This window comes from Neoarius graeffei, chromosome 20, assembly GCF_027579695.1.
Source record: "Neoarius graeffei isolate fNeoGra1 chromosome 20, fNeoGra1.pri, whole genome shotgun sequence".
NCBI lineage: Eukaryota > Metazoa > Chordata > Actinopteri > Siluriformes > Ariidae > Neoarius > Neoarius graeffei.
This window is the reverse complement of record NC_083588.1, coordinates 25,598,733-25,624,236: the sequence shown is the minus strand read 5'-3', so window position 1 is coordinate 25,624,236 and position 25,504 is coordinate 25,598,733. Positions and strand designations below refer to the sequence as shown.

At 42.3% G+C, this 25,504-nt stretch overlaps 1 protein-coding gene across 3 annotated transcripts in view; it reads left to right on the top strand.

Moving 5' to 3' along the window:
- The window catches only part of LOC132868506 (dynein axonemal assembly factor 5-like), a 231,838-nt gene that overhangs the window by 180,210 nt on the left and 26,124 nt on the right, over positions 1–25,504 (top strand). For all 3 annotated transcript variants that reach the window (XM_060901430.1, XM_060901429.1, XM_060901431.1), the window contains 3 exons: positions 14,962–15,130; positions 19,675–19,822; positions 24,675–24,825. In XM_060901430.1, coding sequence (XP_060757413.1) covers positions 14,962–15,130; positions 19,675–19,822; positions 24,675–24,825 — 468 coding nt within the window. The remainder of the gene's footprint in view (positions 1–14,961; positions 15,131–19,674; positions 19,823–24,674; positions 24,826–25,504) is intronic.

Genomic DNA, 25,504 nt, shown 5'->3' with positions numbered 1-25,504 from the left:
TCATGTGATGTGTGTTATTGTGTGATGAGTATTCCGCCAGCAATTTAATAGAGCGAATTTGGACGCATTGGTCGTATACGGTTATTCCGCAGTGCCAAAGACATTACTGCCAACAGTACAACAGACTCCAGTAAGAGCAGAGGAGGGAGGCTTTGTGTTTACATGAACAACAACTGGTGCACAAATGCTGTGATAACTGACACTCACTGCTCCCTGGACTTGGAGTTTATATCCGTAAGATGTCACCCCTTCTATCTGCCATGGGAGTTTACAGTTGTTATGATCACTGCTGTTTACATACCTCCTGATGCTAACACCACAACAGCCTTGGGCTACTTACTAACTGCCATTAGCAAACAGCAGCAGGCCCACCCTGACGGAGTTTTTTTAAAAGCAGGTGATTTCAACAAAGCCAGTTTAAAGACTGTCCTCCCCAATTTTTACCAACATGTCCAGTTTCCCACGAGGGGAAAAACACACTTGACCATGCTTGATGTTGCTATAAATAGCAACATCAAGCATGGGTTTAAGGCATCACCTCTCCCCCATCTGGGACAGTCTGACCACATCTCTTTTGTTTTTGACTCCAGCATACAGACCACTTATCACCACAGTCAAACCACCTGCCAGGGCAATACAAGTGTGGCCGGAGGGGGCTTCTGAGCAGCTGCAGGACTGCTTTAGTTGCACTGACTGGACTGTATTTGAGGATGACAATATTGACATCTATACTTACTCTGTACTATTTTATATAAAATGCTACACAGACAGTGTCACCACCACGAAACGGACCTGTGTGTTTCCCAACAATAAACTGTGGATGACAAAGGATGTACAACTCCTGCTGAGGGCTCGCAACACTGCTTCCCAGGCTGGTGATGCACAATGGTACAGCGCAACCAGGGTGAACCTGAAGAAGGGCATTAGAGATGCTAAAGCAACCTACAAGTGGAGGATGGCAGACCACTTTGGCAACTCAGATCCCCTCCAGGCATGGCAGGGGATACATCACATTACCGGGCAAAATAACACCAGCAGCCTTACCAGCAGCAGCACTTTAGTGGCAGAGCAGCTCAACCAGTTTTTTGGCCACTTTGAGGAAGAAAGAACAGAGAAAGAACCCAGCTCCAGCCAACTGCAGCCAGGCACTAGGCATCCAGTTTCCTGATGTGATGCACACACTCCATAAACTCAACACATGGAAAACAGCTGGCGTCCAAGGGGTGGTTCTCAGAGACTGTGTTACGGAATTAGGTGAAGTATTTATGAATATCTTCAACTTTTCTCTGGTAAAATGTACTGTCCCCACCTGCCTGAAAACCTCCACAATAGTGCCAGTCCCAAAGCAGACTGCTATAACAACCCTCAATGACTACAGGCCTGTGGCACTGACACCCATAATCATGAAGTGTCTGGAGAGACTGGTCCTGCAACACATCAAGGCTGCCCTGCCACCCACTTTGGACCCCCATCAATTTGCGTATAGAACTAACAGGTCAACAGACGATGCCTTCTCCTATGCCATCCACACTGTACTATGCCACTTGGAACAACGAGGAACATATACATGACTGCTGTTTGTGGACTACAGCTTTAATACCATCTTACCCAGCAGATTGTTTGCCAGAATGTCCGACCTGGGCATACAGCACAACATCTGCCTGTGGATAAAGGACTTCTTGACAAACCGGCCAAAGTCAGTCAGGATGGGCCCCTACTGCTCCTCCACTCTGGTACTCAACACAGGAGCCCCACAAGGCTGTGTGCTGAGCCCATTCCTCTGTTCTCCTTATACTCATGACTGTGTTCCATCTCATAACACCATCACCATAGTTAAATTTGCAGACGATACGACCGTGGTGGGCCTGATCACCAAAGGCAATGAGTCAGCCTATAGATAGGAGGTACAAAGACTAACAGAATGGTGTACAGAATATAACCTGACTCTTAACACCAAGAAAACAAAATAACTCATAATTGATTACAGGAAGAAGCAGGAGGTCCATTCACCCCTGTATATCAATGGGGAGAGGGTGTCCAGTTTCAAATTCCTGGGCACACACATTACAGAGGACCTCTCATGGACAAGAGACACCAAGGCACTAGTTAAGAAGGCACAAAACCAGCTGTACTTCCTGAGAACACTCATGAAGGTGAACTTGTCGCAAAAGCTCTTGATTTCTTTCTACTGCGGCTCCATTGAGTGTCCTCACACACGGCATCCTGGTGTGGTATGGTAGCAGCTCTGCAGCAGACAAAAAGTCCATGCAGATAATTATAAAGTCTGCACAGAACATCATTAACCAACAGCTACGTGCCCTAGACGACATCTTCACCTGCTGTTGCCTGCAGAAAACACACAACATACTAAAAGATTCATTTCACCCCGTTCATCACCTGGTGGTATTCCTGCTCTCCAGAAAATGCTACAGGTCCATCAGAATACGTACAGCAAGACTCATGAACAGTTTCTATCCAGAAGCCATTACCAAACTGAACTCTGAACTGAAAGTCAACCCTCAAACACATCTCAATTTTAATGTGCAATAATCTGTTATGTGCAATAACTGAGCACTTTTTTTAAACTGCATAGATTGGAAATGTGTGTGAGAGTGTATGGTACAAATTGGATGAATGGAAATTTTTAAGTAAACCCTCAAACACATCACAATTTTAATGTGCAATAATCTGTTATGTGCAATAACAACTGAGCACCTTTCTAAACTGCATACATTGGAAATGTGTGTGTATGGTACAAATTGGATGAGTGGAAATTTTCATCCATCCATACTTTCTTATTTGAGTCCAGTACTTGAGTGCACTTGAATTTTGTTGTATTTTCTGTACAATGACGACAAAGAATCTGACTTGAAAGGGAGTAAAATATTCTTATCGTTCTCTCATATAGTTAAACCTGCCTCTATTCTGCCTGTAGTTGATGCTCGTCCACGCCTCTGCTGCCACATACCCTCACTGCTGACTCAGGCTGGGGAACCTTCCAGTTTTGGCTGACTCCCCTTGCCTTCTATCCCCCCACCCTACACCGCTCTAACCAAATGGCTCCCAGCTCACTGTCTGACTCATCTGTCTGCAGAACAAACGGGAGAGAAAATTCAAGGGAATGCAAGATGGCGGCGCGCGTGGTTGCAGTGGCTTACGGCTCTCCTTTTCAGTGCTCTTTTTTTTGTTTGTTTTTGTATTTCTTTCTTGCTTGTTTGTGCACCATCGGTTCTGCGAACATCTAGTACACCCGCCAGACACTTTTAGCCATCAGTGACCAACACCAGATATCTGTTTCGAGCGACTTTCTCTTCACACAAACATCCCAGATGACATAGCGAGACCGCCGGGCTCTCCGTGGATTGTTGTCGGGTCTAGGAGGCGGCGCAGATGGAGGAGGGAGAGGAAGCAGAAGCGGGGCCGCAGGTCCAGTGCTATGCTAAAGCTAAGAAAACAACCACACAAGCCACCTCTACCGAGCCTGTATCTCTCCAATGCCAGATCCCTGGTGCATAAAACGGATGATCTGGAATTACAACTCGCTGGAAATCACTATGTTCAGGACTGCTGTGTTTTAATTATCACAGAAACCTGGCTTCATCCGGAAATACCCGATACTAGCTTGCAGCTAGCAGGCCGCACTCTGCTCCGCTGGGATAGAAATGAGAACTCCGGTAAGAGCAGAGGACGGGGCCTCTGTATTTACGTGCATGACAATTGGTGTAACAATGGAACAATTATAGATAAACACTGTTCCCCAGACCTCGAGTACATGTCTGTAAGATGCCGGCCTTTTTTTCTACCAGGAGAGCTAACTGTGGTGATTGTCACAGCTGTGTATATTCCACCTGATGCCAGTGTAAACACAGCACTCTCTCTCCTGCTGAACACCATTAACAAATAGCAGCAGGCCCACCCTGACGGTGTTCACATATTAGCAGGAGACTTTAATAAGGCCAACTTGAAGACTGTACTGCCGAAGTTTTACCAGCATGTTAAGTGTTCTACTAGAGGGGAGAACACTCTGGATCATGTTTACTCCAACATCAAGCATGCGTACAGAGCCATACCCCTCCCCCACCTCGGCCAGTCAGACCATCTTTCCCTCCTGCTCTCCCCAGCCTATACCCCCCTCAGACGCAGAGCCAGGCCCACCACAAGGACTATCACAACCTGGCCTGACAACGCACTCTCCAAACTACAGGTGCTTTACACAGACAGATTGGGACTTATTTGAACACCAGGAGCTGGAGACATTCACAGGAACGGTGCTGGACTATATCAAGTTCTGCATCGGGAATGTGACGGTGGATAAAAACATCCGGGTCTTCCCAAACCAGAAACCCTGGATGACCAGCCAGGTCCGCTCACTCCTCAGGGCTTGCGATGCTGCCTTCAGGTCAGGTGATAGAGCTCTGTACAGAGATGCTCGAGCTAATCTGAAAAGAGGAATAAATAAAGCCAAGGTGGACCACAGGCTGTGCATAGAGTCCCACCTGTCCAGCAACAACACACGGGAGGTGTGGCAGGGCTTTCAGGACATCACAAACTTTAGAGACTGTGATGCGCCAACAGGAGACTGGAGTGCGCTGCTAGCAGAGGAGCTAAATCGCTTCTTTGCTCGCTTTGAAACATCTCAGCAGCACTCATCTGCTCCTGGCCTGCCCCCACCACCACACAGTTCCTACACCACTCCTTTCACTGTACAGGAGCACAATGTCAGACGGGTGCTCCTGGCAGTGAACCCCAAGAAAGCTGCCGGCCCAGATGGTGTACCTGGTAAGGTGCTCAGAGCGTGCGCCCACCAGCTCGCCCCTACCTTCACCAGGATCTTTTTAACCTCTCCCTGACTCAGACAGTCATCCCGCCCTGCCTAAAATCTGCAACAATAATCCCAGTGCCGAAGAAGTCTCCTGTCACCAGCCTGAATGATTACCGTCCTGTGGCCCTCACCCTGGTAATCATGAAGCGCTTCGAGAGACTAGTTCTTCAGCACATCAAGGACCACCTCCCCCCAGACTTCGACCCCTACCAGTTCTAATATCGCACAAACAGATCCACAGAGGACGCCATCGCCGTAGCTCTCCACTCTGCGTTAAATCACCTGGAGCAGCAGCAGAGCTATGTCCACATACTCTTTGTGGATTACAGTTCAGCTTTAAATACAATAATCCTGGACATCCTTATTAGAAAACTGGACACTCTCGGCCTCCCCCTCTCACATGTGTCTGGTTAAAGGACTTTCTTACTAACCCGCCCCAGACTGTGAGACTTGGCCCCCACTTCTCCACCCGCATGTTGAGCACCTGCTCTCCACAGGGCTGTGTGCTGAGCCCCCTCCTGTACTGCCTCTACACCCATGACTATAGTTTGACCCACAACAACAACCTCATCGTCAAGTTTGCTGACGACACCACAATGGTCGGACTCATCTCAAAGGGAGACGAGGCAACCTACAGAGAGGAGGTCCTGAAGTTGGCAGCCTGGTGTTCAGAAAATAACCTCGCTCTGAACACCAAGAAAACCAAAGAGCTCATTGTTGACTTCAGGAAGCACAGCACCGGCCTAGCCCCCCTCTACATCAACAACGTGTATGTGGAGAGGGTCCACACCTTCCGGTTTCTCGGCGTCCTCATCTCCGCCGACATTTCCTGGTCAGTAAACATCACAGCAGTCATTAAGAAGGCTCAGCAGCGGCTACACTTCCTGAGAGTCCTCAGGAAGTACAACCTAACCTCCAACCTGCTGCTGACCTTCTACCGCTCATCCATTGAGAGCCTGCTGATGTACTGTATTACAGTATGGGACGGCAGCTGCACTGCTATAGATAGGGAGAGGCTCCAGAGGGTAGTTAAGGCAGCACAGAAGATCATTGGCTGCCCTCTCCCCTCCCTGATGGACATTTACACCTCCCGCTGGCTTAGCAGAGCTAAGAACATTATCAAGGACAGCTCCCACCCTGGCTTTGATCTGTTCGACCTGTTGCCCTCAGGGAGGCGCTACAGGTGCATCAGGACAAAGACAAACCGATTCAAAAACAGCTGCTTTCCAAAAGCCATAACCGCCCTGAACTTGGATATGCTCTGACTTTATAGTCTATTTATTTTACTATGTGACTCTCCTTGTGCAATAATTTATAATGTGCAGTACTTTATAAGGGATTCTCTCTGTGCAATATTTTTATAATGTGCAATACCTCACTCCATAATGTGAAACACAACACATTCACCTCACCTCAGGACTGTGCACCTTACATACAGCACATGCACCTCAGGACTGTGCACCTTACACACAACACGTACACCTCAGGACTGTGCACCTGACACACAACACGTACACCTCAAGTCTGTGCACCTACCTTACCTTGCAATACTTCATAAATGTGTAATGTTTTATTTTATTTTATAATGTGACTCTCTCTGTGCAATGATTTATATGTGCAATGAGCAATACCTCACTCCATAATGTGTAACACAACACATACACCTCAGGACTGTGCACCTTACCCCCCTTACACACTCCCCCCCCCCTTTGTTTTTTCCCCCTTCCTCTCGCTCTCTGTCTCACTCTACATGCTGTTTTGCACTGTTATTGGAGATGCTTTAATCTCATTGTACATATGTATAGTGACAATAAAGGCATTCTATTCTATTCTAAAAAGCAAAGTCAAGGGAAGACAAAAAAGAGTAGACTTGAGGCAAAACTTGCCATGTTCAAACTTGTTACATTCTTCATGCATTACTGCCAGTTCAATCCACCTCTTCACCACCCACAGCTGATGCTTGACTATGCCCCCGCTGCCACACAATTTTTAAATACAGTGGTGCTTGAAAGTTTGTGAACCCTTTAGAATTTTCTGTATTTCTGCATAAATATGACCTAAAACATAATCAGATTTTCACACAAGTCCTAAAAGTAGATAAAGAGAACCCAGTTAAACAAATGAGACAAAAATATTATACTTGGTCATTTTATTTATTGAGGAAAATGATCCAATATTACATCTCTGTGAGTGGCAAAAGTATGTGAACCTCTAGGATTAGCAGTTAATTTGAAGGTGAAATTAGAGTCAGGTGTTTTCAATCAATGGGATGACAATCAGGTGTAAAATAAATAAAACAGGGCACCCTGTTTTATTTAAAGAACAGGGATCTATCAAAGTCTGATCTTCACAACACACGTTTGTGGAATTGTATCATGGCACGAACAAAGGAGATTTCTGAGAACCTCAGAAAAAGCGTTGTTGATGTTCATCAGGCTGGAAAAGGTTACAAAAACATCTCTAAAGAGTTTGGACTCCACTAATCCACAGTCAGACAGATTGTGTACAAATGGAGGAAATTCAAGGCCATTGTTTCCCTCCCCAGGAGTGGTTGACCAACAAAGATCACTCGAAGAGCAAGGCGTGTAATAGTCGGCAAGGTCACAAAGGACCCCAGTGTACCTTCTAAGCAACTGAAGGTCTCTCTCACATTGGCTAATGTTCATGAGTCCACCATCAGGAGAACACTGAACAACAATGGTGTGCATGGCAGTCCTCTCCAAAAAGAACACTCCACAAAGCCACTCCTCTCCAAAAAGAACATTGCTGCTCGTCTGCACTTTGCTAAAGATCACATGGACAAGCCAGAAGGCTACTGGAAAAATGTTTTGTGGATGGATGAGACCAAAATAGAACATTTTGGTTTAAATGAGAAGCATTATGTTTGGAGAAAGGAAAACACTGCATTCCAGCATAAGAACCTTATCCCATCTGTGAAACATTGTGGTGGTAGTATCATGGTTTGGGCCTGTTTTGCTGCATCTGGGCCAGGACGGCTTGCCATCATTGATGGAATAATGAATTCTGAATTATACCAGCGAATTCTAAAGGAAAATGTCAGGACCTCTGTCCATGAACTGAATCTCAAGAGAAGGTGGGTGTAGGAATCAGCAAGACAACGACCCTAAGCACACAAGTCATTCTACCAAAGAATGGTTCAAGAAGAATAAAGTTAATGTTTTGGAATGGCCAAGTCAAAGTCCTGACCTTAATCCAATCGAAATGTTGTGGAAGGACCTCAAGTGAGCAGCTCATGTGAGGAAACCCACCAACATCCCAGAGTTGAAGTTGTTCTGTATGGAGGAATGGGCTAAAATTCCTGCAAGCCGGTGTGCAGGACTGATCAACAGTTGCTGGAAATGTTTAGTTGCAGTTATTGCTGCACAAGCGAGTCACACCAGATACTGAAAGCAAAGGTTCACATACTTTTGCCACTCCCAGATATGTAATATTGGATCATTTTCCTCAATAAATGAATGACCAAGTATAATATTTTTGTCTCATTTGTTTAACTGGGTTCTCTTTATCTACTTTTAGGACTTGTGTGAAAATCTGATGATGTTTTAGGTCATTTTTATGCAGAAATATAGAAAATTCTAAAGGGTTCACAAACTTTCAAGCACCACTGTACACTGTACTTTCCCGTCCTTTAACAGACGTTCAACGAATTATACACAGGCAGAGTTTTTGGTAGCTTCACAGATCTATCAGCTTCACATGATTTGCCCAAAACACATTTATTTAGATATTTTCAAATTAGGCGTTGCGTCTTAAATATTTTTTCTGACTTCCCCTCTCCACCCCCTAAGCCAGTGGTTTTCAAAGTGGGGGCTGCGCACCAGGGGGCGCTAGGGGGGCCTCAGAAAGTTGGAGGGACGATAACAAAAAATTGCGAAAAAATATATATATTTTTTAAATAATTATTATTAAATATATTGTAATTAGTTTTTTAATCATTATTATAAAATATAATTCTTAATAATAATACATCATATCAAAACGTTGTTTGCCATGCTCATCTCTCCGATTGCCTGTGACGTTGCGGTTTGCACCATTTATCAAGCTGCTTTGCTCCTCAAGCTAGTGTATTGCTAGCGCAAAATGGACAGGTTTTTGCAGAAGAGACTGAAGGAACAAACCAACAGCTTTGCTGTGGAGGACACTGCTGTGAAAAAACTAAGAAGTCCTGGCCAACTAAAATCTGAAAATATGAGGCAGCATACATTAAGTATGGCTTTACAGCCATACAGAAAAATGGCCATGATTGCCCGAAATGCGTCCTCTGTCTGGAGACCCTGTCAAACGAGTGCTTAAAACCTTCGAAACTTCAGCGTCACTTGGTACAAAAACATCCGACAGATGGCGAAAAAACAGTAGATTTCTTCAGACACAAAGAAGAGCATTTGGTCAGGCAATCTACTGCATTCACCCAGCAAGCTACTGTCCCCGAGCGGGCCCTGAAGGCATCATTTTTAGCCTCGTACCACATTGCTCGTGCTAAAAAACCTCACTCAATTGGAGAAGATTTGATTTTACCAGCCACCAAAGACATTGTCCGAGAATTGCTTGGTGAGGATGCTGCCAAAAAAATCGATGCTGTCCCACTCTCTGATAACACCGTGAGCTGACGGATTGGTGACATGGCTCAAGACGTATCTGCTCAGCTGTTGGAGCAGGTGAGAGCCAGCGAATACTTCGCACTTCAGCTGGATGAGAGCACAGATTTATCCAATGAGGCCCAACTGCTTGTGTACATCAGATTTATTTCACAGGAAAGATTTGTGGAGGAAATACTATTTTGTAAAGCACTTGAAAGAAGAGCTACTGGGAAAGACATTTTTCAAGTTTTGGACGATTACATCGAGTCTAACGGATTGGACTGGACCCGTTATGTGGGGGTGTGTTCGGACGGAACCGCGGCAATGACCGGGAAGATCAGTGGAGTGACCGCTCTCCTTAAGCAGAAGGCCCTGCATGTAGTGGCCACACACTGCATGCTCCATCGCAAGGCACTGGTCACAAAAAGGATGGATAACGAGTTGAATCAGGTACTACAGGAGGTTATACAAGTAGTGAATTTTATTAAAGCCTGTCCCATGAAACACAGACCGTTTACTCTGCTTTGTAATGAGATGGGCGCTCATTTTGAGGGGCTGCTGCTTCACTTGAACATGCGCTGGCTGTCACGGGGTGCAGTTTTGAACCGTGTCTATGAGCTGCGGAGGGAGGTTGCAGAGTTCCTCTCATCTGAAAAGCATCAGCTGGCAGATCGGTTCACCGATGCAACCTGGATCCGCAAACTTGCATACATGTCAGACATTTTCCAGCATCTAAATGTACTGAATCAAAGCATGCAAGGACGTGACACGTACATACTCCAGGTGCAAGACAAAGTGTGTGCTTTTTCCAAAAAGATCATGCTGTGGTCAAACAAGCTCCAGGAGGGAGTTACAGAAATGTTCCCACTACTTCACCAGGAGCTGCTGTCATGTGATGATTTGGGCTCCGTGTCTCCATTGATCCAGTCCCACCTGGAGCACCTCCAAGGATATTTCAAAGACTATTTCCCTGACCTCAAAAACACACATTTAAACTGGGTTAGGAACCCCTTTGCCCCTGGTGTCGGTTCTAGTCTGGACTTAAAGTCACAGGAGGAGCTGATTGAGATGACAAACTCAGGGGATTTAAAAATGGACTTTGAGGCTCTTCCCCTGTCTAACTACTGGCTACATGTAAGAAAGGACTATCCCAACTTGGCTGACAGGGCATTGAAATGTCTTCTCACTTTTGCAACAACCTACTTGTGTGAGTCTGGCTTTTCAACTTTAAAGGTACTCAAAACCAAACATAGAGCACGTCTACATGTGGACAATGACATGCGTATGGCACTGACGGAGATTAAGCCCAGGGTTGACAAACTATGTAGGAGCCACCAAGCCCATCCCTCCCACTTGTGTAAACCGTCTGTCACTCCCAGACACACACACGCACACAATTGAGAGTGGTTTGATTTCTTTTGTGCTGTTCTTATCAACAGTTTGTTGAAAAGTTTATTGTTCAGTGCGAAAATATTTGTGTTGAAAACATGTTAGTTAATAATATTCTTATGCTAAACAAATGTAACAATTATTGAATATTGAATAAAAGTAAGAGAAAACATTCTAAAAGTTGATGTTTCTTTACATATTTTGTAGCATTGTCTGTGGATTTGCAAAGGGGGTCCCCGGCCAGAAGCTAATGCTGTTTGGGGGGCCTTGGCATGGAAAAGTTTGGGAACCCCTGCCCTAAGCAACCATGGGAAGACTTCTTTAAACTCAAACCCAGAGGTCACTTGTTTCCCAAATTTATCAAGGTCTTCTGTCATTTAACACAGAGCACTGCTCTAAAAGCTGTGCTGTCTGGGAGCAGGAGCTAGGCATAGAGTTTGAGGAAGATTTCTGGGAGAGAGCCATTAACGTCATTCTTCATTATGTGCCCGTTTGGGCTTGATTCAATTTAAAATTGTGCAAAGATTGCATCTGTCGAGTTCAAGGCTATCAAAAATATACCCTGACATTGAGGACACCTGTGTGAAGTGTGGAGGCACACCTTGCCACTTGACTCATATGTTTGCGTTATGCCCCAAACTTGAATACTATTGGAATTCCATCTTTAAAATCCTCTCAGAAATATTAGGAATCACTCTGGAACCATGCCCTCTTGTAGCCATATTTGATGTTTCACCCAGCCCACATGTCCTCAGCAAGACCCATGCAAATGTTGTGGCCTTCGCCACCCTATTGGCTAGGCATAGAATTCTACTTAAAGGACATGGGACATGGATTTTTTTCTGGGTATAATTATGTATAAAGGACATAAGAAATGCCATCTAAATCACTGCAGGGCGTCAAAAATGTGAAAATCATCACATTATTCAACGTTTTTATACATCAGCGTAAAACAATGATTCGTTAATTAGCTAGGTGGTCACGTGACCCGTGACATCACAAAAACTTTCCAAGGAGCCAGCGCTTGGGAATCTAATGTAAACAGGTTACCGAAATGGACACCATCGACAGTGACATTCCCAATGTTTCACAGAGATGTGAAGTTAGACCCTATCAATTCGAACCGATAGCTGGAAATTCACATGAACATAGATCTTGTCTTTACTCTGACGGGTCAGATGATTCTGAGAGTGAGAGTTCATTCAATCCCCATGAAACTGAAAGCGGTCGGCTCGATAACACTTCCTGGTAAGTTAAAAACAATTCTGCTCAAAGGCTAATGATCTGTTGAAAGAAGTATTATTTTTGTATCATACATTGAAAGTTCATCATAGATCTAGCTAAAGTCCGTTGCAAGCTAGTTTTTTTTTTTTTTTGCTGATATTTTTCGAGATTGATTGAGATACAATGCTTCCAGAGTCCGAGATGAAAACATTCAAAATGGCGAAACGAGTCAGAATTATGATAATCAATAATTGATACACCCAAAATTATAATACTAATCCTTACCTTGGCTTTCAGTCGCTTAGCGAATGCACCTCGGCATTTTTCCGCATGAGGCCCATGGTAAAACCACACTTCCAGGAGGGGCTGCCGTCTGCCTCCCAAGCTGGCCGAGAGCGCTCCTCGTCGGGCACAGCCAGGCGGGCGAATGCCCTGGTCCGTCCGCCCTGTCTAAAAAATAATGGTACAACTCCGAGTGAAGGTATCAATGCGCTGTCGAAGCGCGCAGAAGGTGTTAGTACGCCTGTCATTATAGTGCGGACTTTCCATAGCATAGAAAATCGCATAGCATAGAAAATTTCAATTTGTGTAACTGAACTTGTTTCATGTCACTGGTCATATAAACCTATGTAAACAGGAAAAACGCGGAAGAGTTTGGTCGCATCTAACTACAGCCCCAAAAAATACCATTGGCCATGCTGAGCCTAGCTACATTGCTAACAGGAGTGACAGCGCGTCTGACTGACTGGGAGGTCGCGCAAAGCTCGGAGAGGAACGGAGCAGCTCGTCTCAATTCAGATAAGAGCATATTTCATTATGGAAGTACAGTGGACTGTTCCTATTTAAATGTCCATTAATGTTACAGGATTTCTTGACTGTCTCTACAGTTGTAGGAATGTTAGGCCCTGTATATTATGGCGCTATCACTGCCTCCATGAACCCGGCTATACGGCCTCTTAAATTTGACTTGGCAATTAATATCGCTCAGTACCTGAGTATTAATGTTGAAAGAATCCTCAGTGAAATGGTCCAAACACAGTTTGTGGGAAACAGTAGGTGCAAAGTTTTTTCTACAGCAGTAGTGAGCCCACACTTTCCTCAGCTTCGGGTCCTTGGGGAATGCAAAAAAATGTACTCCAGGGCATTTCCCATAGGAATTATTGCAACCATAAGCAGCACAATACACCATGATGTTCAATGTACGTTAAAGACTATAAAAACAATTTTCTTGTCATTCACTTCTCCATTCATCTACCCGCTTGTGCTGTGCCCGAAAGTTTTTGTGACGTATGATCACGTGACAGCGGCTCTTCCGGTTGTAAAATATGCATATCGGAGCTCGAGCAGAAATGCCATATAATCATCACGAATATAACGATTTTGCTGAATTTAATAGATGATTTTGTATTTGTTGATGCAATATTTTTAATGGAAAGAAACTGATATAGCGTGCATTTATGTTTCATGTCCCATGTCCTTTAACTGGAAATCACCACAACTTCCTCTTCTGTCTGTTTGGTTGGAAGACCTCATGTTTTTCTTAAAATTAGAGAAAGTCAAATTTACTCTACGTGGGGACACAAGTAGATTCTTCAAGCACTGGAGTCCTTTTATAGAATACTTTACTGACTTACAAACACTCCCATGATCTAGTATGTTTAAGACTACTTTCCAACCCACAAACTTTTAACTGTTCTTCTATACCAGCCTAGTACTTAGGATATATATCTATTCTCCTCAGTGGTACTGTAAAGTCTTCCTATTCTTCACTTTAGGGCCTCTATTGCCTCTTTTCCACCAAATCAGTTCCAGGGCTGGTTCGGGGCCAGTACTGGTTCACAACTCGTTCAACTTGCGAGCCAGCTGAGAACCAGTTTGCTTTTCCATCGCTCGCGGTGCTAAGGGAAGCCACGTCATTATGTCGCTGTATATGTCAGTTACGTCGTTGTATACGTCAGTTACGTCGCTACGTTTGCATAAACCTTGGCGCGAATATCGAAGCAAAAACAACGCGGTAGAAGCAGCAACAACAATAATAATAATGGATGACTTCGCGTTTGTACAGCTGCTGCTTCTCGTTGCTTAAAAATGGTGATCTTTCGCGGTCTTGTTATTGTTGGTCTTAACAACTCCGCCCCCCCCCCGCTGATGTAAGCGGTTCTTTCCTCTGGCCCAGCAGAGAGTTGGTGCTAGCCTGGAACCGGTTTTTCTGGCCCCAGAGCCAGTTCTTTGTCAGTGGAAACAGAAAACCCGGTTCCAAACTAAGCACTGGCCCCGAACCAGCCCTGGAACTGCTTTGGTGGAAAAGGGGCATATTACTCTCTTGTTATGATGTTATCACAAATACACCATAACTGTGATTGTTATGCAGACAACCACCAAGGATCTGGCCACCAGTGTCCCCCTTTTTTTTTTTAAGTATTTATTCTTTACAGTTTGTCTTGTTTTTGCTTTGTTCTTATTTTTTTGTTCTCCTTTATTGTTAATGTTTTAGATGTCCTTGCTTGTGATTTGTGTGCCTGTGATGTAGTTGTATGCCTGTTTTGTGAAGGGATGGGAATGGTTGGGTGGGTAGGCGGGAGGGGGTGGGAGTTTGTGCTCTTTGACTTTCATACGAATATTTGTACTGTAAAATTTTATATTTGTGCTTTAAAAATGAATAAATAAACCTTGACAAAAAAAAGAATTTATCCTGTGTGTAGGAAGGAGTCTTGTCATTTACTGCTCACATAGCCTCAATCATAGAGAAGTATGTTTACATTGTATGTTTGCATTATTTAACTTTGTTTCATTTCCACTCTGCTTGTCTTTATTATTTTGAACTGTGTAAATGCAAACCTATGGAATATATGCCACAACAAAATAAACAACTATCGATAAAGTCTAATATAAATGATTCTCTCTCTCTCTCTCGTTTTCTCTTTGCAGGCAGAGAAGTGTGTATTGTGTTTGTGTCAAGTGCAGAGTCTCAGTAGTGTGCATGAGCTGTACAGACAGCACATGGCACAGTTGCTGCAGTGGCTGGGGGAATCCCAAACTTCCTGGTTCGCATACTCTATCCAGAAAACCCAACTGGAGATTATTGCCCTTCAGTCTGGTATGTGTGGGCATGTTTTTAAAACTTAATGGGGATCAAGGAGTATCTGACATTTTTGAACTTGTGGGCAACATTTGGAAAAACTTTTTTTTTTAAGTTGCTTTAAAAATGAATTAGTCGCATTGAACGTTGTCAATGGAGACATATAACAGTCGGGCTCCCAGGAAGAATCCAAGGACCCAGGAAGGATTAAAATGAAAACAGCCTAAATGGAATTGGAGTTGATTTAGTGCCACACACATTCTGTGTGTCTCCCCACCCACAGAGCATGGCCAATTTTTGCTTTGGCTTCGACATCATGTGGATTCAAATTCGCAATCTCTTGATAATAAGGGTTATTATCAAGAGATTGCGAGTTTGAATCCACATAATGCCAAAGCAAAAATTGGCCATGCTGTGTGGGTGGGGAGACACAGAACTTGTGTGGCACTAAATCAACTCCAATTCCATTTAGGCTGTTTTCATTTTTCTATGGAAAACTCCCTCTTATGATCAGCTTGCATAACACTGTAATCACTAAAAATGCTTCATCTGTCTTCTGATTGTATCTGCTCATCAGTGTGCTTATCCATCTAGAATTATTAACATAAGATTAAATTGATTCTTCAATATTTGAAATTATGAATGTTATATTAATGTAAAAAGGTAAATTAGTTGATGTCAGTCTGTGCTTTTCTGAAAGTTAAACTGTATTATAACCCCCGCAGACAAAGTTGGGGGGGTATAGGAATCACCCTGTCTGTCCGTCCGTCTGTCTGTCCATGTGTCTTGTAAGCGCAATTCCTAAACAGTTTGATGGATTTTGATGAAACTTTACACAGTTGTAGTATACCACCTGAATATGTGTATGAAGGAAAATAATCCCAGTCCAATGTTTCAAAGGGGAGATAATTCAACTTATTCCCTTACATATGGCAATATATGATGACAGGCTCGTAAGCGCAACTCCTCCTAAACGGTTTGATGGATTTTGATTAAACTTTACACAGTTGCAGTGTACCACCTGAAGATGTGCATGATGGAAAATAGTCCCGGTCCAATGTTTCAAAGGGGAGATAATTCAACTAATTCCTTTCCATATGGGAATATATGATGACAGGCTTGTAAGCACAACTCCTCCTAAACGGTTTGATGGATTTTGATGCAATTGTGTAAAGTTTCAGTATACCGCATGAAGATGTGCATGACAGAAAATAATTCTGAACCATGGTTTTAAAGATACTTATTTTCTTACACATGTCATTGTCTGGTGATGTGGCTGGTGTTCCACTCCATGAAATTGTACCAAATGGATTTAGACCCCATATATTATTGAGATGAATGACTAATAGGAATTTGAATCATGATATTGCAGGGGTATCATTTTTTAAGTTCACACAGTTCCAGTTGACAAATTTTGTTGCGAGGGGGGGGGGTATTCTATAGTGGGTTTACTCACAGTTCTAGTTAACTTTTAGAGGCAGTCTGCTGTGACAAAAAAGACACCAACAGCAGTGATTTTTACAAGTGGCCATTTAATTACCTGTAAAATGTGTGTCGGCAGTTGTGCAAAAATGCCTATTGTGAAAGCAACATACAGTGGGGCAAAAAGTATTTAGTCAGCCACCAATTGTGCAAGTTCTCCCACTTAAAAAGATGAGAGAGGCCTGTAATTTTCATCATAGGTACACTTCAACTATGAGAGACAGAATGAGGGGAAAGAATCCAGGAAATCACATTGTAGGATTTTTAATGAATTAATTGGTAAATTCCTCGGTAAAATAAGTATTTGGTCACCTACAAACAAGCAAGATTTCTGCCTGTCACAGACCTGTAACAACTTCTTTAAGAGGCTCCTCTATGCTCCACTCGTTACCTGTATTAATGGCACCTGTTTGAACTTGTTATCAATATAAAAGACACCTGTCCACAACCTCAAACAGTCACACTCCAAACTCCACTATGGCCAAGACCAAAGAGCTGTCAAAGGACACTAGAAACAAAACTGTAGACCTGCACCAGGCTGGGAAGACTGAATCTGCAATAGGTAAGCAGCTTGGTGTGAAGAAATCAACTGTGGGAGCAATTATTAGAAAATGGAAGACATACAAGACCACTGATAATCTCCCTCGATCTGGGGCTCCACGCAAGATCTCACCCCGTGGGGTCAAAATGATCACAAGAACGGTGAGCAGAAATCCCAGAACCACACGGGGGGACCTAGTGAATGACCTGCAGAGAGCTGGGACCAAAGTAACAAAGGCTACCATCAGTAACACACTACGCCGCCAGGGACTCAAATCCTGCAGTGCCAGACGTGTCCCCCTGCTTAAGCCAGTACATGTCCAGGCCCGTCTGAAGTTTGCTAGAGAGCATTTGGATGATCCAGAAGAGGATTGGGAGAATGTCATATGGTCAGATGAAACCAAAATAGAACTTTTTGGTAAAAACTCAACTTGTCGTGTTTGGAGGAGAAAGAATGCTGAGTTGCATCCAAAGAAAACCATACCTACTGTGAAGCATGGGGGTGGAAACATCATGCTTTGGGGCTGTTTTTCTGCAAAGGGACCAGGACGACTGATCCGTGTAAAGGAAAGAATGAATGGGGCCATGTATCGTGAGATTTTGAGTGAAAACCTCCTTCCATCAGCAAGGGCATTGAAGATGAAACGTGGCTGGGTCTTTCAGCATGACAATGATCCCAAACACACCGCCCGGGCAACGAAGGAGTGGCTTCGTAAGAAGCATTTCAAGGTCCTGGAGTGGCCTAGCCAGTCTCCAGATCTCAACCCCATAGAAAATCTTTGGAGGGAGTTGAAAGTCCATGTTGCCCAGCGACAGCCCCAAAACATCACTGCTCTAGAGGAGATCTGCATGGAGGAATGGGCCAAAATACCAGCAACAGTGTGTGAAAACCTTGTGAAGATTTACAGAAAACATTTGACCTCTGTCATTGCCAACAAAGGGTATATAATAAAGTATTGAGATTAACTTTTGTTATTGACCAAATACTTATTTTCCACCATAATTTGCAAATAAATTCTTTAAAAATCAGACAATGTGATTTTCTGGATTTTTTTTTTCTCATTTTGTCTCTCATAGTTGAGGTATACCTATGATGAAAATTACAGGCCTCTCTCATCTTTTTAAGTGGGAGAACTTGCACAATTGGTGACTGACTAAATACTTTTTTGCCCCACTGTAAGTCTTCATCCATAGTTAATCTTTTTCATTGGAAAATTTCCCATACTTTTTATTTCTCATGAATTCAGTGGAACAGCTGAAGTCTGTTTTTTAGACTCACAGTTAAATCATAGTGATTTCTTTAAAGGCCAACATTATACTTTTCATGTTAACCACAAAAGATGACTACCCTGTTGTATCCTACAATGACAAACAAATGTTTACATGTTCCATGTATGCATTCCTCAGAAATCTGCTTATGGCAACAACCATACCAAATTTTGAAGAGAAGCTAACAGAGTGTGTCTTAATTTGCACAAGACAAATAAGCATCCATAAGTAGTGTGCAGCTGCTAATGTTTTACAGTTTGACACAAAAACCTGTTGACTAGCAATTTTTAGGCTCTAACTTGACATCTACTGGACATGGATTTTAATCACAGACAAGTGGGGGGAACAATGCAGCCTTATGTGTACACATTTTCCATGTACATGTATGACTTTAGTGGCCTCTCCAAACAGGCTAATTTAGTTAAAATGTGGTTACCTAAAGGTACTTTCACACAGAAAACCTGCTGGCTAGAGCAATTATTGTGCTGATATGGAAAAAAAGTGGTTCACACAACACACGTGCTATAACCATAACAGTACTCTTAGCAGTCCTACTCATCTGTGTCAGTATCAGCTATCTAGACTAGCTTGCTACCTAGATTGGATTTATTATTAACAGTATTGCATATTAAATGAAGTACTTGCTTCACATGTCTAACAGGTTTGCTTTCCTCAGTGAAGCACCTGCTATCTAAATGAAGTACTATGAGGAGAGGGTGAAAATCAAGAGAAACTGTGCTCTTTTTGTGGCTAGACTGTAAGCATCTACATTTAAAGCAGTACACTGCATTGCATAAATGCCCAGTGATTTGTCTAGTTATTTTTTTTATTTTTTATTTTTGCTTTATTGCAACATGGGTATATGATGCCTATATTCATCTATTTATATTCACCCATTAACAAGACAAATGTTCACTGGCACAATGTTTTCCAGATTTATTTTTCTTGATGAACACCAACTTATGACCTGATTTGGGGGGAAGCACTTGATACCACTCATTTTTTCAACTGTTACAGCAGTAACTATCAATGCAGAACCGAAACATTAGCTACGTAAACTAGTTCAACACTTCAACTTATTTGGGGTCCTTTTGTAATGTCAGCTTGACAGGGGCCTCAGCCACTGCACCAGTTTTACAGGAACTACTGCAAAAGTCTCAAGTTATCTTAGTAATGTTATAGTCACTGCTGTTGGAGAAATATTGTGTCATGTTCCATGGTCTTGTTTTGGATATTAGTATGTTGCTAATTGTGTGAGGATGTTTCCCCAGGCCCAGTGGTTGGAGAATTTCTCCCAGAGCTCATACCTATATTGCAGAATTGTTTATTGCCCAGTCAAGATCCAGAGATGCGGCTGCACATTTTCACTATGCTCTCCAAACTTCTGTTGAATTCTAGCAATACACTGGATTCACAAGGGTAAGTTTCTCACTCTCTCACCCACAGCTGTATTACAAAGTAACTTGGACTCCAATATTTTAAAGACTGGCTAGAACAATAGATCGTTTATAACCCATATCTGTGGGGCACATAGAGGATTGCTTTAAGAACACACAGAAAGCCCAGATTCTCTTAAAATTTAATTAAAATATGGCAATAAAATAGTTACCAAAGTGTCTATTTATTCCATCAATCTTAGTGGAATTCAATATTTTAGCAAATCTAATGATCAGATATCGCTCTGCAATATTGTACTGTTTATTCATTAAACTAAAACCCTTAATGGGGATCAGTGCAGCTTTTTTGAAAATCTCCTTTGAAGCCCCCGACACAGAGCTAATACATACTATTGAAGCCAGTGTGTCATTTCATGTCTGTTGGGTGTTAGTGTACTTGCTATTTTAATGGGACAATGGATTAACACTCATTGGTCAACAGGCTTTTAATGCATCCTTTTGAGTCCAACCCAGGCTCACAGCTTCAGTGGGAATGTGTGGGCAGGTGGGTTTAGCACAGAAAAAAAAAAAACACACCAATGTTTATTGAACAGTATGCTCTTCACTTGTCCTGCCTGGATACAGCTTCTCCTTATGATGCTTGTTAGACCTCTCAAAGGGGTGGAACGTCATAACCAGTTGTCAGTCAGTAAATTAGGACTGATTTCCCTGAGGGAACGCACCCAAAGGGATCAATAAAGTTTAATCTAATCTAATCTAACTTTCATGTCCTCTCTCACTACATCCATGTATCTCCTCTTTGGCCTTCCTCGTTTTCGTGTGCCTGGCAGCTCCATCCTCAACATTCTCCTTCCAACATTCTCTGCATCTCTTCTCAGGATGTGCCCATACCATCTCAGTCTCATCTCTCTTAGCTTAATTCCCAAGCTCTCCACATGTGCTGTCCATCTGATGTGCTCGTTCCTTATCCTGTCCAACCATGGCTATTGTTCACTTGATTTTAGAAAAGTCTTCAACTTCACTATTTCATGCTTCCTCTTTTTCACTTTCAAGCTCATTCTGCACACAACCACTCGATGTTGTCTAGCTACACTCTCCCCTGCCATCACTTTACAGTCTCCAATCTCCTTCAGGTTACCCCTTCTGCGGAGTATGTAGTCCACCTGTGTAGATCTTCCTCCACTCTTAAACGTCACCCTGTGCTGCTCTTTCTTCTCGAAGTATGTATTGACTATTGCCAAGTTCATCCTCTTTGAAAAATCAACCACCATTTGCCCTTCTACATTTCTCTCTCTTACACCATATCTGCCCATCACGCCCTCATCTCCTCTGTTTCCCTTGCCAACATGTCCATTGAAATCTGCTCCTATCAGCACGCGCTCCTCCCTCGGTATACTTTCTACCACTTCATCCATCTTTTCCCAGAAAGACTCTTTCTCTTCATTCTCACATCCAACCTGTGGGGCATATGCACACACAACATTGATTACCACTCCTTGAATCTCCAACTTCATGCCTATCACTCTATCTGACACCCTTTTCACATCAGTCACACTGTTGACCAACTCTCCCCTCAAAACAATACCAACACCATTTCTCTTTCCATCGACTCCATAATAAAACAACTTGCATCCACCTCCAATGTTCTTGGCCTTGCTTCCCTTCCATAAGTATGATGCTCATACTTATGAGGAGAGACTGCAGGGATGTACAGTGCACGTGTTACAAAAAAGCAGTCTGTGCAATGAATAAATTCCCTTAGTAGCACCTGTGCGATACAGTTTTGAGTGTGTGAGAGATGGAGCCACTGTTGGTGTGAAGTGAGGGTTTGTGTGCTTGTGTGCAAGGTGAATCAATGGCACATCGCTATCCTACTTTGGTAATTGTAGTTTATCATGTAAAATCAAAATAATGTCCCCGTCTGTATAGAGTCCATACATCCAACACCATATTCCACAATTCCTGGTGAACAACCCCTGTTTCCTCAGCGAGTTGAGCTTGGTAGCAGTGTTGTGCAGTAGCTTTGCTAGAAGTAATGGTGTTAGTAGTTTAACTACATTTTTCAGTAGCGCTGTGGTAATGTTGCTGTTTTCGGAATCAAATCGCTTTTCGGTAGCGAAGCTGTTCTATTGACTAAGTAGCATGGTAGCCTCAATTATGTTGGCTCAACCATTTCTAAAACTCAAGTATAGCGGCTCTTTCTGCTGCAGTCTAAATGAAACTAAGAGCCAAAGTATTTTTTATTCAATTTTATGTCTGCGTGGACTTGTGCTGAGCTCAGCCTTTTAACCTTTTTTACTGTTTTCCTGACAGTTATATAGCACAGAAATAGCAATGACTTGGCATTAACGTGGTTAAATAAAAAAAAAAAAAGTAGCATCTGATGTAGTAAACTATTTTTGCCATGTTGGTGTAGCTTAGCTTGCTACGTTTCCCTGGGTAGATTTCTCTACATTTCATTAGTGTAGTGAAGCTTCATTTAATGTAGAGTAACTGGTAACTTACTTCATTACTTTTTCCAAGTAGCTTGCCCAACACTGCTAGATGATGGGAAAATGAAGTGGTATCTTCAAGTGCTAAACCAAAATCCCAAACGAACTCATGAGGAAAAAACTCAAGAAGGACTGCCAAAAGAAATTAAGGGTGAAACGAAAGGAAAATTTTCCAGCTATATCTGAAAACTGTCATGATCCACCCCGGACTTCCACTCCGGAGATTTACTGTCCCCCAGTTCAGCGTAATCTGCACTGCAAAAAATAAAAATCTTAGGAAATTTATTTGTCTATTTTCAAGTCAAAACATCTAGCCACCCTTATTATAAGACATAATTGCCCAACAAGCAAAACCTCATTTAGCTAGAAAGGCTAGTTTTTAGACAGTCCATCTTGAAAATCTTGTATAGACAAAATGTCTTGAAAAAGTCTTATTTGGAGCACCTTTGAAAATAAAACAAGTTTTGTTTTTTTTTTTAAACAAGTAAGTACATTTTGGACATTTGTCAAATGCGGTTCATCTTGTTTCAAGAAAAAAAAGTATGCTTGTTTTGGGAATAAATGAACTTTACTGAAATCTTTGAATCTTTCATTACAATTCAACTCCACCTTACATATCCTAAGTTTACTGCGACTGTTTTCTCAGTCATTCAGAGTGAGGTCCTTCTAGATGCTGTACATACTCTAGACCAGACAAGTGCCTTCAAAAAGGCTATGAGTGAGTGGAGGGCGTTTTAGTGAGGTCTTTTTGGAATGCTGTGAGTTAAGTTCAGTGTTTTTGTTTGTTTGTTTGTTTGTTTGTTTGTTTGTTTTTTGTGCCTGATCTTGTAAACCCCTCGTACACATGAATAGTCAGTGCCCCCAAAATGCACTGTTGCTTTGGCGTTGTGTAAGCACTGTAAATCAAAATGCGTAGACTTTTTTTTTTGTGCCTGATCTTGTAAACCCCTCGTACACTGCACTGTTGCTTTGGCGTTGTGTAAGCACTGTAAGTCAAAATGCGTAGACTTTTTTTATTTATTTATTTATTATTTTTTTGGTGCCTGAGGTCCTGGGAAAGTGGAATCTTAAGAGATGTTTTAATGTTTGAATATTGAAATGGGGAAAAAAATAAACTTGTTACAATGCTACATGTGTCGTCAACTTGATTCAAGATAGTCTCTGGTCTCATATCTAGAGTATTTTACGAATTACAGGTCACAAAAGGAGAATCTTTTAAGCTAGCAATGCTTAGTTGTAGAATTTAACAATCCTAATATTAGTATATTTATCTTAAATTCAGTTTTTACTGCTAAGACTTTGTCATGAATTTAAGTGAAATACCCTTAAAATGAAATAAATAAAAATGACTTGAATGGCTAAATGTAAGAAGTACGATCTTGTTATAAGAACTATTTTGATTATTATGATTTAATCAGATCTCGCATAATAAGTTCCCCAATCTTATTTTGGAATTATTTCATCTAAAAACAGGTTAGATTTTTCATCTTACTTTAAGAAATCTTACCAAGTCAAATTTGACTAGTTCCATTGGCAGATTTTTTTTCACCTGATTCAAGCAAATATGCTTTGTTTTAATCTTTTATTTCTTATTTTTGAAAGGCCATTTTTTGCAGTGCGGATCTGGGATGGGACTTCCATCTTGCCGTCATTCACTTCCTGGTCTGCTCTGCTGTGTATAAATAGGCCACTCTCGGAAGGGGACTTTGCCAGAACGTCTTGTCTGTTTCTCTTGTCGTCTCTGTGCCATCTTTTGCTTCCTGGATTTTTGCTCTCTGTTTTGCCTAGTCTTAGCCACAGTTTTTTGCACTCATGTTTTGTCAGTTTTTCATGTGTTTTGCACTATGTTTTTTGTCTCCAGTTTTTATCAGAACTATTTTTCATGTTTTTTCATATTAGCGATTTGTCTTTGTCTACCTCGTTGTCTGGATTATTTTCGCTATTTTTGTTCGTTGACTCTTTTTGGACTTTAATTAAATCATTTTTTATTCATTGGATTTTCTGGTTTGTGTTCTGCTATTGGATCCTAACTCACCACATCTCGCCACTCATAACAAAAACATTACATCAGCTTCATGAGGTAGTCACCTAAAACGCTTTTCGTTTAAAAGGTGTGCCTTGTCAAAAGTTAATTAGTGGAACTTTTTGCCTTAATGTGTATGAGACCATCAAACAGTCAATAGTAAATAATAAAAATGCAGTAAGTAGCCCTATTTAACAACTGCAGTAATCCACATTATGTCAAGAACTGCTCAACTAAGTAAAGAGAAGTGACAGTCCATTATTACTTGAAGACATGAAGTGTAATAAAGAAAAAACATTGAATTATGAGGTGTGTCCACATTTTTGACCGGTACTGTATATCTCCCTCCCTTTCTTTAGGATGTTTTGTAAGTACCTAAAGGTATTTCTGCAGGAGCTTCTGTTGCCTAATCTGGTGTGGCATGCAGGCCATGCTGCTGCCACTGTTCGGACCTCAGCTGTCAGCTGTCTACTAGCTATGTTGCAGGGTGGAACGCTTTCAAAGGAACAGGTAAAACAGATATATTAGATTTATGCTTTTTAGGGGTTGGGACTGATGGAAACACTGTTAAAATTTAGAGCTTGTGCACCAAAAAATATATATATTTGTACTAGGTTTTTCACATTTAATCAATTTTACATTACATTAAATTAAACATCTACATTTAGCAAGCGCTCTAATCCAGAGCAATGGATTGCAAAAGTCAGGTACACAAAGTGCTCGACTTTTAGACAAGAAAGTTCGAGTGTCAGCTGAACAAGTGTTAGCATACCTAGTGTAATATGCTGTTGAAATATCAATACTTAAACAGCCAAGGAAACAAACCAACCATATAAAGCATAACTAAATAGACAACTCAAGATGGCTAACCCCAGGCTAGACCATACAAAGCTTGGGTTGGTCTAGACCAAAACGCAGTTACACAGTGGGCAGGGAAGAAGAGGAGAGGTGCAGCTTGAAAAGGTGAGTCTTCAGTCTGCGCTTGAAGGTGGTCAGGGAGTTGGCAGTTCTGACCTCAATGGGAAGGTTATTCCACTAACAGGGAACCAGGACAGACAGTAGTTTTGAGCGGGCTGGGCAGGAGTGGTGAGGAGGAGAGGCCAGGTGACCAGTAGTAGTGGAGCGTGGGCTGGTGTGTAGGGGCGGATCAAACTTTGGAGGTATGCTGGCCCTAACCCCTTGAGAGCCT